Consider the following 20,464-nt stretch of genomic DNA (forward strand, 5'->3'; position numbering starts at 1 on the left):
TATATATATGAAACAATACTTATCATAATGTATTGATCTGAAATAAGTAATTAGGTGATATTTAAGGCAACTTCAAACTATCTTCCCACTTCCGCATGCCTGAACAGTGTACAAACCATTGGCTGATGCATGAAATGAGAGACAGGAAATTCACACTTTTGATTGGCAGATGCAAGTTTTGATTGACAGTCCATCTTTTATATGATTGGCCGATACAAGAAATTATTGCCAGTTTCTCCGCCCATTTGTTATGCCCTGGTTCTCCGGGCTGCAGTCACATATACTTGGCTGCAAGATGGGGGCAGTGACAAAGAGGCGTAGTAGTGAGCTCTTCTTCCCTCTAGGCTCAGGTGCTTAGCCAGCTGATGCTGATCTGGATAGCAGCGTGAACGCCTTTTTAAAGAACTTGGAGCGGAGCTAGAGGGACGAGCTGCAGCAGAAACAGTAACAAAAGACCACGGAAGAGCGGAAAAGCTTCAGTAAAAAGAATGAAAAGCCTAGTTGTCTGAAGCCACTGAAAAGTGGCCAGTGTAGGTTTAGTTTAGGTTTGTTTGGGTTTGAATCTGTCTCTGTGGCAGAAGAAGAAGCCGTCATCGTTGGGGCCCATGGTGGGATGCATGCCACAACTCACAGCTAATTTGATCAGATCCATTAACTACAAAGAAGTGCATTGTAGTTCCACAGTTACAGAGTGTAGTCCGTTTCCCTGCATACTTTGTTGGCCCCCTTTTACTCTGTTCTTTGATGATCAGAACCCCAAACAGGACCACCATGTAAAGGGTATTATTTGGGTGGTGGATTATTCTTAGCACTGAAATGACACTGGTGGCATATTAGTGTGTATTCTGGGACTTTGAGTGGATTAGATACAGCAGTGTTGCTGAAGTTTTTCAAAACTTAAGTGTCTCTGTTGGACTGAGTATAGGCCACCAACCAAAATATCCAGCCCCACCATCCTGTGGGCAGCATCCAATAATGTAGGAGAAGAGGTTGACCTACACAAACTGTGCAGACAGATGCTATAGTGTCTGACTTGTCATCTGCAAGTTGAACCAACAAGCTAGGCTTGTCCATTAGAGTAAGTGGACACAGTGTTTATAAACTCCAGTCACACTGGTCTACTCGTACCTGCGCAACACACACCAACACCACGCCAATGTCAGTATACTCAACAAATATGTGGTTCAAGGCGAATGTCTGATGAAGCCTGCACACTTCAGACACCAAATTTGTCTTGGCTGATTGACATCATTTTAAGCTATGCTTGCTATGAAGCGGAACTCTTTTATGTCCAAAGAAGAACAAGTGTGTGAGTAAAAACAATTGGACTGCCCCCTTGTGGTTTTGCATTGCGATATATAAGGTTCAGTTCAATACCTTGCCCAGACACGCATGCTGCAATGTATGCTATAAGAATCAGTGGCCAAGATTACCAACAGTACATGTAGTTAAATCATAAAATCAAGAGGAAAATAATTCAAGTAAATCTTTCTTGTATTTTCATCATTGCAAATTTGCAACATCATTGCAAACTTTCACAGAAATGAGACAAATGGTTTTCTCTATTTCTCTTGAAGACTTGGTCACAGAATTCACAGCTATATAATTTTAATCTCCCTTTTACACATGTTAATAATAGGCAGAAGTACAGCCTCCCCATTGCAGGGTTAGTTTTATCATGGTGTTAACATGACCTCCCAAATGGTATGGCCTTAATACAAAGTTTGTTTTCATTTGTAACAAAGCTGTGTAGATTGCTTTTCTAAAAAAATATTGAGAGACAGTTATTGAAGATTCTATACTTTAGATAAGGTGTAATGATTGAGCAGCCACAACAGTGCTCATAGTCGTATATTTGTTCACAAAAGCACACTTCTATGAAAATTCATGAACTGTTCAAGTAAGAGCTGGGAGTGAATTTGTCAGCATTTCTAATCTACCTGTACCTTCATCTGGTTGCATTTTTATGCAGAAAAATAAAACATATGTGCCTCATAATTTCTACTCGTTTTCCCTGCTCCACCACAAGTGACCCCATTAGCCCTCTGTCACTGCGTTCTGAAACGGACAGGACCACCACAAAGCAGGTATTATTTGGGTGGTGGATCATTCTCAGCACTGCAGTGACACTGACGTGGTGGTGGTGTGTAAGTGTGTGTTGCACTAGTATGAGGGGATCAGACACAGCACTGTATTGTATCGTTAACTTTGCAAAACAATGCCATATACACCTGTAAAAAACCCTCATAAAGAGAAAAGGGGTAAAATGTTCATCTTATATCAGGCACAGATTAACCGTAGAAAGTAAGACATAACTGCTTCTGTTGTTTCTTTATCTTAACACTAAGGATTTGTAAACTGAATGAAAAAAGTAAAATGAAAAAGTATTATAAACGGTTTTATTTCTCTTTCCACAGACCCACCTCAGCCAAAAGTAATTCTGAGTGTAGGGTGGAGCCGTGTGATTACTGGTGAAAACGTGACTTTGATTTGTGAAGTTCTGGACACATCCACAAGCTGGAAATATACATGGCTCAGAAATTCACTGAAGATTTATTATTAGTAGTAATAGCTAAGAGTCTATGATAACATCAGTGTAGGGTGGGCAGCTAGTCCAAGGTAGGTGGCGGTAGCTGGGGAGTGGGCAACTGGTGGGCAACTAGTCTGAAGTGAGTAGCAGGAGGGCTCGGCAGTCAGTCATCCTTCAGTGTCCAGCTGGACATGTGGGCGGTTGTATACTCAGAAAAAAGGCAGGAAGAGGGAATTAGTTTTATTCTGTCTGTTTTTTAATGTAAAACAGGGAATGTGAACATTTACTGAGTGTGGCTAATGACTCTGGCAGATCTGACTATGACAGTTTAACTAAAAGGAGAGAACCAGAAGGAGACACAGACACGAGAGCACTCTGAAACAGTTTGGCATCCCTCCGCTCCACTGTCCACAAACCTGAGTGTCCATGTGCGAGCAGTGGGACGACAGCACCAGCATCTCAGTTTACTATAATTCCCTGTGTCCATGGACCCCTGGATCTACTGCATTTATCTAAGGGGGAACAATTAACCACCAAAAACTAAACTGAACAATTGAGTTTTCGGCCTAGTTTTAAAGATTGAGACTGACTGAGTCCCGAACATTTTCTGGAAGATCATTCCAGAGTTCGGGGGTTTTATAAGAAAAAGCTCTTCCCCCAGGTGCAGCCAAATGAATTCTAGGAACTATTAATAAGCCAGCACTCTGTGATCTGAGTAGTCATGATGGCTTGTAATAGGAAATGAGGTCTTGCAGGTACTCAGGAGCAAGCCCATGTAGGGCTTTATATGTCAATAAAAGAATTGTATAATTAATACGTCATTTAACAGGCAGCCAATGAAGTGATGATAGCACTGGACTGATATGATCAAATTTTCTAGTTTTAGTGAGGACCCTGGCTGCAGCATTTTGGACTAGTTGAAGTTTGCTTAGACTCCTGCTCGTACATCCTGACAGTAGTGTGTTACAATAGTCTAGCCTGGAAGTAATAAACGCATGTACTAGTGTTTCTGCATCATGCAGGGATAGGGGATTTTTTATCTTGGCAATGTTGCAAAGATATAAAAAAGCTGTTTTAGTGATGCTGCCTATGTGTTGATCGAATGATAAATCTGAATCAATTATGACGCCAAGATTTTTTGCTGCTGAGCCAGGTGTAACTGGAAAGTCAGCAAGATTTAAAATTAAATCTGGAAGTTTATTTCTTGCCAATTTTGGACCCAGAAGGAGAACCTCTGTTTTGATACTGTTTAGTAGGAGGAAGTTCCGTAACATCCAGCATTTCACATCTTTTACACAGTCCTCTATTTTCTTTAATCTGTATTTGTCATCAGGCTTGGCTGTTATGTACAGTTGCATATCGTCTGCGTAACAATGAAAGTTAATGCCATGATTACTTATAACTGTGCCAAACGGTAACATGTATAGAGTAAATAATAAAGGTCTTAAAATAGAGCCCTGCGGAACTCCAAATCTTACTTTTGAATAAGTGGAAGATACATTGTTTACACTGATAAACTGATAATGTTCTGTTAAGTAACATTTGAACCATGATAGGGCTGTCCCTGTGATTCCAACCATGTTTTCTAACCTTTCTAGGAGAATATTGTTGTCTATTGTATCGAAAGCTGCACTGAGGTCAAGTATCACAAACAGCATTAGCATTAGCCTTACCTTTCTGGCTAGACCACCGAGTCATCACCCATTCACCCCACTGTAAGGGCTCTAACGCTGGAGTTGAGGGGGTGCTAACTCTCCCTAGGGCACCTGGAGCTGCTAACCCTGAATCTTGCTGTCTGTCCTTTAATAACCCCCAGATGCGCACCTCTAGCTGGTCCACCTTCTCCATCAGAGAGCTGGCACTTAGCACAAACACAGCCACTATCATTATCACTAGAGGCGGAAAAGGGGGTTAAACTAAACATGCCACACTCCGAGCAGACGAAACAACCAGCAGGAGCCATAATATTTCAGGTACTTACCGCTTTTGGTTGAGCTTATAGCACAAAACTTTGCCGCAGTGACACGCTCTCAGTTGCTCGCCGTGACGTGCTCTCAGTCGCTCGCAGTGATGCCCTCTCACTTGCTCTCAGTGATTCTCTCAAGACAATTTCTGTTAATTGCTGTGGCATAGGGCTTCTGTAAAATAAATTTCTTGGGATGTAATGTTTCTATACACGGTGGTAGCATCTGGCCCCTTTTAAGTATCATCAGATTTGGCTACTGTATGTTTGCTTACCAAGCCATCATTCAGGTATATTGATCAGCTTCAATGGTGAGTTTAGTTGAGCAATCTTTAAAAACATCCATACTATAAACTTATTCAAAAGTTTTATCATAATACTTGTACAACCCCAATTCCAATGAAGTTGTGACGTTGTGTAAAACATAAATAAAAACAGAATATGATGATTTGCAAATCCTTTTCAACCTATATTCAATTGAATACACTACAAAGACAAGATATTTAATGTTAAATTAAATATATTAAATATATATTAATAAATATTAATATTAAATGGATAAACTTTATTGTTTTTTGCAAATATTCACTCATTTTGAATTTGATGCCTGCAACACGTTCCAAAGAAGTTGGGACAGGGGCAACAAAAGACTGGGAAAGTTTAGCAATGCTCAAAAAACAATACTGTGTATATTAAAACAATATATTAATACTGTGGTTACAAGTGTGATTCTACAGCGTGGCATTTAACCCATTCATGCATGGTGTCCACACTTGTGGACAGTTAGTAAGTTTTCTTTTTAAGGTATTTGCTATCTATCATGTCTTCCAAACCATGAAGCCCATTGCTCCAATATACCAAAATACATTTTCCTGAATTCTCTTGAATCCTTAAGTGCTGAGGCTCGGAATCCAAGAACGCAGGAAATGACTCTGTTCATTATTAGATTTATCAAAAATATTTTACCTGGCATCTGTTCCTGAACATGCTTCTGTGCTTTAGAAACCAACTTCATCATGAAACAATGACTATACATTGAACAACATACCATTTGTACATGATACAATTTGTACATTTGTACATAGATTTTTCATAGAAGTTGAAAAAGCAGTTGAAAAAGGTTGTCACCAAGAGTTTTGAGGAATTTCACAGCAAGAAATGAGTGTAGAATAACTCAAATGTCTTTCTGCCACTGCCTTCCTGTATCTGTCACAGGACTCACAGCTAAAATTCAGCCTGAACAGCATTTTTGTATTAATTGTTCTGTTGTGAATTCTTATAACAGACCTTTTTTCTTTTTTAAAGAAAAAAGAGGAAGGACCATCACAAATTTTTTATGTTTTGCATTTTATTGAAAAGTTACAAAGCAGTGTTTTTTTCAACAAGAAAAAGAAGCATAGATTTAAGTTTACAATGTATTATATTTAAAAGTTAATGAAAGATATTATGACAGATACAAGCATGCAAAGAAATGCTTTCAATGTTTTCTTAATTTTTATATGTTCTTCCTTTGCTTTACTCTGTTAATGCATGGTAACCATACACATGGACAGTAACTGTTTAATGAAACTATTTTTTATGTAAAATGAAAATGTCCATACACAATTTTTTATGCAGATCCCAGTAATAAAAACAAGAAGGGAATTGAGCTCAGCCACCCGCATCAAATGAGAGGCAAATTAAAGTGGCCTCACTGCGGGGGCTGCAAAGTCAAACGTCCTTAGTTATTTGTTTTCATTACCTATTATGAATACACAATGCTACATTTATGGCATTTGGCTGACACTCTTATCCAGAGCAACTTACAGTTTGATCATTTTACACAGGTAGGCCAAGTTGGTGTTAGGAGTCTTGCCCAAGGACTCTTATTAGTGTAGTGTAGGGTGTTTACCCAGGTGAGGATTGAACCCCAGTCTACAGCGTAGAAGGCAGAGGTGTTACCCACTACACTAACCAACCACAATGCTGGATTCAGATACTGATATGTCCACATATGCCCACAGTCGGAGTGCCATTAGAGACGATTATCAACAGCTTACCAAAGCTTTAAGTGACAGCAACCAGTCAGGGTTGTGTTCTGATAAATCAAACTCACTTTCTGACTGGACCGGTTCAAGCTTTCCTATTGGTCCATCAATTTGCCCTTAAAGCAGGGTCAAAAATCCACAAACAGAAACGGAGATGTGTTTGCGGATTTGTACTGTCACACTGCAAAACTCCCACTATCACACTTGGAATTTAAAACTTTTCATGTGATTTTATGGTCTGGCACAATGTAAATCATTCGAGTAGTACTGATTCACACATTCACAAAATTTACAAATGACAGTCTTTATACACATTCAAAAATCCTTTCTACAACCCCAATTCCAATGAAGTTGGGACGTTGTGTAAAACATAAATAAAAACAGAATATGATGATTTGCAAATCCTTTTCAACCTATATTCAATTGAATACACTACAAAGACAAGATATTTAATGTTCAAACAGATAAACTTTATTGTTTTTTGCAAATATTCACTCATTTTGAATTTGATGCCTGCAACATGTTCCAAAGAAGTTGGGACAGAGGCAACAAAAGACTGGGAAAGTTGAGGATTGCTCAAAAAACACCTGTTTGGAACATTCCACAGTGAACAAGTTAACTGGAAACAAGTGAGTGTCATGATTGGGTATAAAGGCAGCATCCCTGAAAGGCTCAGTCATTCATAAGCAAGGATGTGAACAATTGCGTGAGCAAATAGTCCAACAGTTTAAGAACAATGTTTCTCAACGTGCAATTGCAAGGAATTTAGGGACTTCATCATAGGGAGTCCATAATATCATCAAAAGATTCAGAGAATCTGGAGAAATCTCTGCAAGTAACCGGCAAGGCAGAAAACCATCATTGAATGCCCATGACCTTCAATCCCTCAGGCGGCACTGCATTAAAAACCGACATCATTCTGTAACGGATGTTACCACATGGGCTCAGGAACACTTCAGAAAACCATTGTCAGTGAACACGGTTCGTCTCTCCATCTACAAGTGCAAGTTAAAACTCTGCCATGCAAAGCGAAAGCCATATATCAACAACAACCAGAAACGCCGCCGGCTTCTTTGGGCCCGAGCTCATCTGAGATGGACTGATGCAAAGTGGAAAAGTGTCCTGTGGTCTGATGAGTCCACATTTCAAATTGTTTTTGGAAATCATGGATGTCGTGTCCGCCAAAGAAGAAAAGGATTGTTCAGATTGTTATCAGTGCAAAGTTCAAAAGTCAGCATCTCTGATGGTATGGGGGTGTGTTAGTGCCCATGGCATGGGTAACTTACATATCTGTGAAGGCACCATTAATGCTGAAAGGTACATCCAGGTTTTGGAGCAACATATGCTGCCATCCAAGCAACGTCTTTTTCAGGGACGTCCCTGCTTATTTCAGCAAGACAATGCCAAGCCACATTCTGCATGTTACAGGAGCGTGGTTTGTAGTAAAAGAGTGCAGGTACTAGACTGGCCTGCTTGCAGTCCAGACCTGTCTCCCATTGAAAATGTGTGGTGCATTATGAAGTGCAAAATACAACAACGGAGACCCTGGGCTGTTGAGCAACTGAAGTTGTACATCAAGCAAGAATGGGAAAAAAATTCCACCTAAAAAGCTTCAAAAATTAGTGTCCTCAGTTCCCAAACGCTTATTGAGTGTTGTTAAAAGGAAAGGTGACGTAACACAGTGGTAACATGCTCCTGTCCCAACTTCTTTGGAACGTGTTGCAGACATCAAATTCAAAATGAGTGAATGTTTGCAAAAAACAATAAAGTTTACCCATTTGAACATTAAATATGTTGTTTTTGTAGTGTATTCAATTGAATATAGGTTGAAAAGGATTTGCAAATCATCATGTTCTGTTTTTATTTATGTTTTATACAACGTCCCAACTTCATTGGAATTGGGGTTGTATATAGTAAAAATATTTTATGCATTTGTGAATTTGATTTAGTATTATTTATTTTATTTTATTTTTGTTTCAGTTTGCAGATTCCAAATTATTTGTGAATTTTGGATTTTAGGTGTATGTAGTTGCTCAAACACAACTAACAAAATACACAAATAAAATCTTTTTGACCCTGTGTTGACTCCATATTCCAGGCCCTGGTCCTGTGATTCTTCTTGCCATGCACATTTTTGTGTTTTCCTGCTATCTATCCAATTCAACTCAGAAAGATTCTATCTGTTTACTGGATTAGTTGGATCACTCCTGGCAGGAGCAGGAAAAACATTTAAATGTGCAGGGCAGGGAGTAATCCAGAACAAGGGTTAGGAACCACTGCTTCAGAATGTACTGAACAGGTGCTGAACCATTCTTTGGAAAATGTGTAGGAATTAAGGGGCCTATTTCATTTTACTGTATAGGAATTCAACCAGCTGAAGGTATAAGTAGATCAGAAGATGTTGGTCAACTCAACCCCAGCCTTTACCTTAACAGTTCATGAATTTTCATAGCCAAGTCAAGTCAAGCCAAAGATTATTTATATAGCAGTGTGCTTCTGTGAATTTTTACAAATATGCAACAGTGAGGCATGTTGTTGCTGCTAAACCATTATATCTTAATTAAAATGAGCTTGTACAAACTTCATCAACTATCTCTCAATAATTTGTATAAAAGCAACCTATACAGCTCTGCTACAAAGGAAAACATAAGCTTTGTTTTAGGGCCCTACCATTGATGTTTGGGTGGCCATATTAACATTGTGTTAAAACTAATCCTGGTGTTGTTTATCTTTTTTTCCTCTTGATTTTAGTGTTTAACTACATGTCATGTAATCATGTTTTTCTCTATAGGCCTGTTTTAAAGGGATTAGGTTTCTAGTTTCATGATACCTCCTGAGAAAGCTTTGTTTTTTTGTTGTGATATATTTTGTTGCATAAAGTGTTTATCATTAGCTCTCTTAGCCAGATGCGACACTCCCTCAAAGCAGTTTTCCATCACATATTCCTGCAGTGGGAATGGTGATCCCACCACACTTCTCAGACAAAATTTCCATTTTAAAATTACATCTGTGCATTAGGCAGACACTCTTATCCAGAGTGGGATTATAAAAGGGGCACAGTCATGTTATAGTAGTAGGAAATGTATTGTTATGAATCCTGGCTACTTGGTGGACAATGCTAAATCCAACAGTGATAGTGAAGTGTTCAAAGACTCAAGCAGCAATGTCTAATCCACTCATAGCCCTGCAATACACACATGCCACCACCACGGAAGTGTCACTGTAGTGCTGAAAATATTCCACCACCCAAATAATATGTTGTAGTAGGAATATGTGTAGATACAAGGAGGTCTATGTATATAGGTATATATACATTCACTGAGAGAATTATGATGAACACCTCCTTGCATCTATACTTGTTGACCAATATATCAACTGACCAACTTCATCAACTACAGACTGTAGTCCATCTGTTTCTCTGCATACTCTGTTAGCCCTCTTTCAGTCTGTTCTTCGATGGTCAGGACCACCCCAGGACCACCACAGAATAGGCATTATTTGGGTGTTGGATCATTCTCAGCACTGTAGTGACCCTGATGTGGTGGTGGCATGTCAGTGTGTGTTGCGCTGGTATGAGTGGATCAGACACAGCAGAACACTGTATCATTATCTCTGCTAAACAATGCCATATACACCTATCATATAAAGAGAGGATGTGTACATTTTTAACCTATTGTCAGTCACAGGTCAACTGTAGGACATGAGACATAATTGCTTCTGTCTTTTCTTTATTTTAACACTAAGGACTGGTAAACTAAATGCTTAGTCACTATTATTAATGAAGAAGGTGCTATAAAATACGGTTTTATTTCTCTCTTTCCACAGAACCACCTCAGCCAAAAGTAATTCTGAGTGTAGGATGGAGCCGTGTGTTTACTGATGAAAAAGTGACTTTGATTTGTGAAGTTCTGGACACATCCACAAGCTGGAAATATACATGGCTCAGAAATTCACTGAAGATTTCAGATGATGCTGATATAAAGACAACTGGTAATAGCCTTTCAATCCTTTCTGCGAAACAGGGACACCATGGAGATTACACCTGTGAAATAGAGCTTCAAGACAGACCCCTGTCTAGAGCCTTAAGCACAAAATTTGCATTGTCTGTTCAAGGTAAGAACTCATCAAGAGAACCTCTGCTTAAAATTTGCTGACACACAGCTCCTATAAAACAGAACATCTACATTTCTTGGAATGTGATTTTTTCAATCTTAGTGGTAACCTCTGGTCCCTTTTTAATATAATCAAATTTGACTACTGTATGTTTGCTTGCCAAAATGGTGATCCCACCACACTTCTCAGATAAAATTTTCATTTTAATATTACATGTACGCATCAGGCAAACACTCTTGTCCAGAATGAGATTACAGTGATGTAACAGGGACACAGTCATGTTACAGTAGTAAGAAATGTATTGTTATGAATCTTGGCCACTGTTTCTTATAATGCACATCATACATATCTGGACAGGGCATCAAACAGCAATCGTAATGCCTTGTACATCGCAATGCAATGCCATAAGAGGGCAGTCCATTTATTTTTACACACTTATACACTTGCTCTCCCTTGTGCATAAAAGCACTCCATTTCATGGCAAGCATAGCTTAAAATAAATTTGTCAATTGACTAAGATATATTTGGTGTCTGAAGTGTGCAAACTTCATCACACATTTGCCTTGAACCACATTAGCATGTATTATGCTGGTACAAGTAGATCAGACACAGCAGTGTAACTGGAGTTCATAAACACTCTGTCAGATTAATTTAATTTGACAAATAATCCTACTTTGTTAATCCACCATGTAGATGACAAGTCAGAAACAATAGCAACTTTAGTTGCACAGTTTGTGTTGGTCATCCTCTTTTTCTTTTTCTGTGGGTGCTGCCCAAATGATGCTTTCGGCTAGATATTTTTGGTTGGTGGACAATGCTCAGTCCAACAGTGACACTGAAGTCACTGAAGTCAAAGACTTCAGCAGCACTGCTATGGTGGCATGTCATTGTGTGTTGCGCTGGTATGAGTGGATCAGACACAGCAGAACACTGTATCATTATCTCTGCTAAACAATGCCATATACACCTATCATATAAAGAGAGGATGTGTACATTTTTCACCTATTGTCAGTAACAGGTCAACTGTAGGACATGGGACATAACCGCTTCTGTCTTTTCTTTATTTTAACACTAAGGACTGGTAAACTAAATGATTAGTCACTATTATTAATGAAGAAGGTGCTATAAAATACGGTTTTATTTCTCTCTTTCCACAGAACCACCTCAGCCAAAAGTAATTCTGAGTGTAGGATGGAGCCGTGTGTTTACTGATGAAAAAGTGACTTTGATTTGTGAAGTTCTGGACACATCCACAAGCTGGAAATATACATGGCTCAGAAATTCACTGAAGATTTCAGATGATGCTGATATAAAGACAACTGGTAATAGCCTTTCAATCCTTTCTGCGAAACAGGGACACCATGGAAATTACACCTGTGAAATAGAGCTTCAAGACAGACCCCTGTCTAGAGCCTTAAGCACAACATTTGCATTGTCTGTTCAAGGTAAGAGCTCATCAAGAGAACCTCTGCTTAAAATTTGCTGACACACAGCTCCTATAAAACAAAACATCTACATTTCTTGGAATGTGATGTTATTAATCTTGGTGGTAACCTCTGGTTGCTTGTAATATCATCAAATTTGACTACTGTATGTTTGCTTGCCAAGGTATCATTCAATTGTTTTGATGAGTTTAAGCCAAGGTCAGAATTTTCACTCCTGTCTATGGTTGGAGCACTAAATCAAATCAAATCAAATTTATTTATATAGCGCTTTTTACAACTGATGTTGTCACAAAGCAGCTTTACAAAAATGGGAATCACAGCACAGAGAATCAGACAAAACACTGAACATAATATACAGAATATACAGAACCCCCGTGAGCGCTGAGGCAAGGAAAAACTCCCTCAGAGCTGGAGGAGGAAGAAACCTCGGGAGGACCAAGACTCACATCTAAAGGGGGGACCATCCTACCACTGGTCAGACAACTTATAAGTTAAACATTGAAAAGTCAATTTTACATCCACGCAGTTCTAATATATTCAGGTGTGTATAATCAACAGTGGAAACAATTAGAGTTCATATAGATTTGGATGTGATCTGTAGTGGAGAAGCTGCGTTCCAGAAACTTCCATCAGTCTGGTCAATCAGGGGGACAGGGGGACTTGAGGGTGGGACATCCATCAGTATTGGGCCGGACCGGTGGACAGTCAGTAACTCGGAGGAAGGAAAGATTTAGGAATTAGTTTAGACTGGATTTATGAAGAACAGAAAATGTAAAAAATTATCAGAGTGTGACTAATGACTCCGGCAGGTCTGAATATGACAGCCTAACTAAAGGGAGAGAGCCAGAAGGTAACATAGACACGGAGGCTCCCTGAGACACTGGCATTCACCCACTCCACCGTCCACAAACCTGAGTGACTGCATGTAGTGAGTGACAGCAGCACCAGCATCTCAGTTTACCCACAATTCACTATGTCCATGAACCCCTGGATCTGCAGCCTTATCTAAAGGGAATTAACATTAACTACCAAAAGCTAAACTAAACAAGTAAGTTTTTAGTCTAGACTTAAAGATTGAGACTGTGTCTGAGTCCCGAACATTATCGGGGAGATTATTCCAGAGTTGGGGCGCTTTATAAGAGAAAGCTCTTCCTCCTGCAGAGCTTCTCTGAATTTTGGGAACTACTAGGAAGCCAGCACCCTGTGATCTAAGTAATCGTGGTGGTTCATAATAGGAGATAAGGTCTCTCAGATACTCAGGAGCGAGCCCATGTAGGGCTTTAACGTTAACAGGAGAATTTTATAGTCTATGCGGAATTTGACTGGAAGCCAGTGAAGAGCTGATAGGACTGGACTAATATGGTCAAATTTTCTAGTTTTAGTAAGGACCCTGGCTGCAGCATTTTGAACTAGCTGAAGTTTATTTAAGTTACTGCTAGAACATCCTGACAGTAGCGCATTACAGTAGTCTAGCCTTGACGTAATGAAGGCATGTACTAATTTTTCTGCGTCATGTAAGGATAAAGCATTTCTTAGCTTGGCGATGTTACGGAGATGTAGAAAAGCTGTTTTAGTAACATTAGATATGTGTTTATCAAATGCTAGATCTGAATCTATGATAACGCCAAGATTTTTAGCTGTTGAACCAGGTGTGACTGAGAAGTCGGCCAGATTCAACATTAGGTGTGATAATTTATTTCTAGCAGCTTTAGGGCCTAATAGAAGAACTTCTGTTTTATCACTATTTAATAGAAGAAAGTTGTGTGACATCCATGATTTCACATCTTTTACGCAATCCTCCATTTTCTTTATTCTCTGTTTGTCATCAGGTTTGGCTGATATGAAGAGCTGCGTGTCGTCTGCATAACAATGAAAATTAACATTATGTTTTCTAATAACTTTGCCCAGGGGGAGCATGTATAACGTAAATAATAACGGTCCTAAGATAGAGCCTTGTGGAACTCCATATCTAACCTTTGTATAATTGGAGGGTATATTATTTACCCTCACAAACTGAAAACGATCGGTCAAGTATGATTTGAACCATGATAAGGCAGTTCCAGTTATACCGACCATTTTCTCTAATCTTTCTAGGAGGATATTATGATCTATTGTATCAAAAGCTGCGCTCAGATCAAGAAGTACCAGTAAAGAAACGCAGCCTTGGTCAGCGGCAAGAAGCAGATCATTTGTTATCTTAACTAGAGCTGTCTCAGTGCTATGATGAGGCCTAAATCCAGATTGGAATTTTTCATAGATCTGGTTTCTTTGCAGATAAGAGCCAAGTTGTTGGGCCACGGCCTTTTCTAAAATCTTAGAAATAAATGGTAAATTTGAAATAGGTCTATAGTTAGATAGTACACTAGGATCAAGATTTGGTTTCTTGATCAAAGGTTTAATTACTGCTAGTTTAAAGGCTTTGGGAACATACCCCAGGTTTAATGATGAGTTTACTATTGTTAATAGTGGTTTAATTATATCTGGTAATACCTGTTTTAATAGTTTTGTGGGAACTGCATCAAGTGTACAGGTTGTGCAGTTTGATGAGGAGATAATTTTCTCCAGTTCTAAATGATGTAGTGGGTTAAAAACTTCCAACCTGACTTCGGTAGCTGGATTTTGTTCTATATCAGCCACACCAGATGACAGACAAGCTGTGCTATTTATCTGTTGAATTTTGTCCCGAATATTTTCGATTTTATTATCAAAATAGTCCATAAAAGCATTGCTAGTGTGGATTGCTGGAATCTGAGGATCAGTACCTGCCTGATTTTTAGTCAGTTTAGAAATAACACTAAAGAGAACTCTAGGGTTGTTTTTATTAATCTCGATCTGAGAGGCCAGATACTCTGAGCGGGCTTTATTAATTTCTCTTCTATATTCAACAATACTGTCTTTCCAAGCAGAGTGGAATACTTCCAGTTTGGTTGATCGCCATTTTCGCTCAAAATTTCGTACTAATTGCTTTAAAGTACGAGTTTGGTCGTTATACCACAGCGCAAGTTTTTTCTGTCTCTCTTTTTTGTGTTTAAGTGGTGCTACACCATCTAAAGTAGACCGGAAGGTATTTTCTAAACAATCAGTTAGTTTGTCTAGTTCTGCTGGGTTACCTGGAGAGTACACTATGGTTGATAAATCAGGAAGGTTATCAGTAAATTGTTGAGCGGTAAAGGGCGTTATTGAACGTTTCATAGAGTAGCTGGGGGATGTACGTATATTATGACTAAGATGAAGTTTAAAAGAAATAAGATAATGATCTGAGATTACTGAGGTTTGAGAAAGAATATCTAGGTTATCTATGCTAACACCCAGGGTCAAAACCAGATCCAGAGTATGATTACAGTAATGCGTAGGTCCTGTTACATTTTGAGCAATACCAACTGAGTCTAGAATTGATGCAAAAGCCTTTTTTAATGAGTCATCAACTTTTTCAAAATGAATGTTGAAGTCTCCTACTATAATTACTTTATCACTACAAACTGCTAAATCTGCAGCGAAATCACTAAATTCTTTTAAAAATTCTACATAGGGTCCTGGTGGTCTGTAAATATTAATTAAAGAAAATGCATTCTGTTTTGTAATTGGATTAATTATATTGATGTAAAGAAGCTCAAAAGAAGTGAAATTATCATAGTGTTTCTGATTGACAGCTAGGGAATTTCTAAAAATTATGCAGACCCCGCCTCCTCTACCGGACGATCTGGGGTTGTGTATATAATTATAGCCTGCAGGGGTGGCTTCGTTTAATGCTAAATATTCATCGGGTCTAATCCAGGTTTCAGTGAGGCACAACACATCAAATTTCTGATCAGTTATGATTTCATTCACTATTACTGCTTTTGAATTTAGAGATCTTATGTTAAGTAAACCAATCTTTAGTTTTGAAGTGCTAGTGCTACAGTCTGGATATGATTGTTTAATATACGTTAGGTTATTTAGATTTACTGTTTGAGTTTTTTGACATTTATGTTTGACTCGGGGGACAGACACAGTCTGAATACATTGGTATCTAGGTAACGTCTCTTTGCAGCTCACAGACGGTCGGTTAAGCCTCTCTGTCTGCGGCCTGGTCCCGGCTCCGGTTTGTCAGCAGCTTCTAAGGCTACTGCTACTCTGCCGACTAACTAAGAGACTATGTGCTATGCTGCACGAAAGTAAGGCAGCACCATCCCGCGTGGGGTGGACACCATCCCTACCTAAAAGACCAGGCTTGCCCTCAAACATTAGCCAGTTGTCTATAAAGCCCACATGATTGTCCGTACACCACTTGGACATCCAGCGGTTCAGCGAAGAACGCCTGCTGTAAGCTTCATCGCCACGCCTCATTGGGATGGGGCCAGAACAGATTACCTCTTCGGACAGCGTCTGGGCCTGTTTAACCACCTCTTTAATATTAGCCTTAGTTACTTCAGACTGCCGCAGACGAATATCATTGGCCCCTACATGAATAACTACCCTCGAATATCTCCTATTTGCTAACAGCCTAAGGTTGCCACTAATGTCCGGTGCTCTGGCTCCCGGTAAGCAGATAACTCTAGCCGCTGGTGCCCCTAAAGGAGTAGCTAATTTCACGTGCCGGACGATAGAATCTCCTATCACCAGAGTACCTTTAACAGGCTCCTCAGCGGGTGCTTCACTGAGCGGGGCAAACCTGTTTGACACGTGAACTGGGGGAGCATGGTGTACAGGTGGGCTGGCTGTGGCCTTTGCAGTAGCATTAGCCTTAGCCTTTCGACTATGCCGCCGAGACGTTACCCATTCGCCCTGCTGTGGGGGCTCTAAGGCCGGAGTCGAGGGGGTACTAGCTCTCCCTGGTGTACCCGGGGCTGCTAACAGTGACCCTTGCTGTCTATCCCTTATTAAACCCCGGATACGCAGCTCTAACTTGTCCACCTTCTCTACCAGGCAGTTAACTAGCTTGCACTTTGAACAAACACCACTATCATTATGACTATCGGTGGAGAAGGGGTCTAAACTAAACATGCCACACTCTGAACAAGAGAAAAACCCAGCAGTAGCCATGACAAAAAAGCACTCACCTTGTTTCAGTTGAAATTAGAAACTAACACAAACCAAACAGCAGCAGCAAACAGCTAATCCAGCAAACCTGTGGAAGAAGTCAGAGTAGCAGAGAGCAGCACTAGTCTGCAAGCTACACATTCAAGCTGAAAAATCTGTTTTCAAAGGTCACAAGTGAAATTAATCAGGTTCAATGGTGAGGTTAGTCCTTGTAATGATACCTGCTGAGAGAGCTTTGCTTTTTGTTGGGGATGTTTTGTTGTATATAGTAAGTCCCTTTTCATTCATCACTAGCTCTCTTAGCCAGAAGCAACATTTCCTTAAGGCAATTTTCCATCACATATTCCTGCAGTGAGTATGGTGATCCCACCACACTTCTCAGATAAAATTTTCATTTTAATATTACATGTACGCATCAGGCAGACACTCTTGTCCAGAATGAGTTTACAGTGATGTAACAGGGACACAGTCATGTTACAGTAGTAAGAAATGTATTGTTATGAATCTTGGCCACTGTTTCTTATAATGCACATCATACATATCTGGACAGGGCATCAAACAGCAATCGTAATGCCTTGTACATCGCAATGCAATGCCATAAGAGGGCAGTCCATTTATTTTTACACACTTATACACTTGCTCTCCCTTGTGCATAAAAGCACTCCATTTCATGGCAAGCATAGCTTAAAATAAAGTTGTCAATTGACCAAGATATATTTGGTGTCTGAAGTGTGCAAACTTCATCACACATTTGCCTTGAACCACATTAGCATGTATTATGCTGGTACAAGTAGATCAGACACAGCAGTGTAACTGGAGTTCATAAACACTCTGTCAGATTAATTTAATTTGACAAATAATCCTACTTTGTTAATCCACCATGTAGATGACAAGTCAGAAACAATAGCAACTTTAGTTGCACAGTTTGTGTTGGTCATCCTCTTTTTCTTTTTCTGTGGGTGCTGCCCAAATGATGCTTTCGGCTAGATATTTTTGGTTGGTGGACAATGCTCAGTCCAACAGTGACACTGAAGTCACTGAAGTCAAAAGACTTCAGCAGCACTGCTATGGTGGCATGTCAGTGTGTGTTGCGCTGGTATGAGTGGATCAAACACAGCAGAACACTGTATCATTAACTCTGCTAAACAATGTCATATACACCTATCAAGTAAAGAGAGGACGTTTACATTTTTCACCTATTGTCAGTCACAGGTCAACTGTAGGACATGGGACATAACCGCTTCTGTCTTTTCTTTATTTTAACACTAAGGACTGGTAAACTAAATGATTACTCACTATTATTAATGAAGAAGGTGCTATAAAATACGGTTTTATTTCTCTCTTTCCACAGAACCACCTCAGCCAAAAGTAATTCTGAGTGTAGGATGGAGCCGTGTGTTTACTCATGAAAAAGTGACTTTGATTTGTGAAGTTCTGGACACATCCACAAGCTGGAAATATACATGGCTCAGAAATTCACTGAAGATTTCAGATGATGCTAATATAAAGACAACTGGTAATAGCCTTTCAATCCTTTCTGCGAAACAGGGACACCATGGAGATTACACCTGTGAAATAGAGCTTCAAGACAGACCCCTGTCTAGAGCCTTAAGCACAAAATTTGCATTGTCTGTTCAAGGTAAGAGCTCATCAAGAGAACATTTGCTTAAAATTTGCTGACATACAGCTCCTATAAAACAGAACATCTACATTTCTTGGAATGTGATGTTTTCAATCTTAGTGGTAACCTCTGGTCCCTTTTTAATATCATCAAATTTGACTACTGTATGTTTGCTTGCCAAAATGGTGATCCCACCACACTTCTCAGATAAAATTTTCATTTTAAAATTACATGTACGCATCAGGCAGACACTCTAATCCAGAATGAGATTACAGTGATGTAACAGGGACACAGTCATGTTACAGTAGTAAGAAATGTATTGTTATGAATCTTGGCCACTGTTTCTTATAATGCACATCATACATATCTGGACAGGGCATCAAACAGCAATCTTAATGCCTTGTACATCGCAATGCTATGCCATAAGAGGGCAGTCCATTTATTTTTACACACTTATACACTTGCTCTCCCTTGTGCATAAAAGCACTCCATTTCATGGCAAGCATAGCTTAAAATAAAGTTGTCAATTGACCAAGATATATTTGGTGTCTGAAGTGTGCAAACTTCATCACACATTTGCCTTGAACCACATTAGCATGTATTGTGCTGGTACAAGTAGATCAGACACAGCAGTGTAACTGGAGCTCATAAACACTCTCTCTGATTAATTTAATTTGACAAATAATCCTACTTTGTTAATCCACCATGTAGATGACAAGTCAGAAGCAACAGCAACTTTAGTTGCACAGTTTGTGTTGGTCATCCTCTTTTTCACTTTTCTGTGGGTGCTGCCCAAATGATGCTTTTGGCTAGATATTTTTGATTGGTGGACAATGCTCAGTCCAACAGTGACACTGAAGACACTGAAGTCAAAAGACTTCAGCAGCACTGCTATGGTGGCATGTCAGTGTGTGTTGCGCTGGTATGAGTGGATCAGACACAGCAGTACACTGTATCATTAACTCTGCTAAACAATGTCATATACACCAATCATGTAAAGAGAGGACGTGTACATTTTTCACCTATTGTCAGTCACAGGTCAACTGTAGGACATGGGACATAACCGCTTCTGTCTTTTCTTTATTTTAACACTAAGGCCTGGTAAACTAAATGATTAGTCACTATTATTAATGAAGAAGGTGCTATAAAATACGGTTTTATTTCTCTCTTTCCACAGACCCACCTCAGCCAAAAGTAATTCTGAGTGTAGGATGGAGCCGTGTGTTTACTGATGAAAAAGTGACTTTGATTTGTAAAGTTCTGGACACATCCACAAGCTGGAAATATACATGGCTCAGAAATTCACTGAAGATTTCAGATGATGCTGATATAAAGACAACTGGTAATAGCCTTTCAATCCTTTCTGCGAAACAGGGACACCATGGAAATTACACCTGTGAAATAGAGCTTCAAGACAGACCCCTGTCTAGAGCCTTAAGCACAACATTTGCATTGTCTGTTCAAGGTAAGAGCTCATCAAGAGAACCTCTGCTTAAAATTTGCTCCTATAAAACAAAACATCTACATTTCTTGGAATGTGATGTTTTCAATCTTAGTGGTAACCTCTGGTTGCTTGTAATATCATCAAATTTGACTACTGTATGTTTGCTTGCCAAGCTATCATTCAATTGTTTTGATAAGTTTAAGCCAAGGTCAGAATTTTCACTCCTGTCTATGGTTGGAGCACTAGTCTGCAAGCTACACATTCAAGCTGAAAAATCTGTTTTCAAAGGTCACAAGTAAAAT

The 20,464-nt window shown here is 39.4% G+C and overlaps 1 protein-coding gene across 4 annotated transcripts in view; it reads left to right on the forward strand.

Annotated features, from left to right (window-relative positions):
* Nucleotides 1–20,464, forward strand: part of LOC108443116 (hemicentin-1-like) — a 58,003-nt gene that overhangs the window by 15,389 nt on the left and 22,150 nt on the right. For all 4 annotated transcript variants that reach the window (XM_037541134.1, XM_037541135.1, XM_037541136.1 and 1 more), the window contains exons 5-8: nt 10,346–10,633; nt 11,791–12,078; nt 18,449–18,736; nt 19,896–20,183. In XM_037541134.1, coding sequence (XP_037397031.1) covers nt 10,346–10,633; nt 11,791–12,078; nt 18,449–18,736; nt 19,896–20,183 — 1,152 coding nt within the window. The remainder of the gene's footprint in view (nt 1–10,345; nt 10,634–11,790; nt 12,079–18,448; nt 18,737–19,895; nt 20,184–20,464) is intronic.

The sequence above is a fragment of the Pygocentrus nattereri genome, chromosome 9, assembly GCF_015220715.1.
Source record: "Pygocentrus nattereri isolate fPygNat1 chromosome 9, fPygNat1.pri, whole genome shotgun sequence".
Taxonomy (NCBI): domain Eukaryota; kingdom Metazoa; phylum Chordata; class Actinopteri; order Characiformes; family Serrasalmidae; genus Pygocentrus; species Pygocentrus nattereri.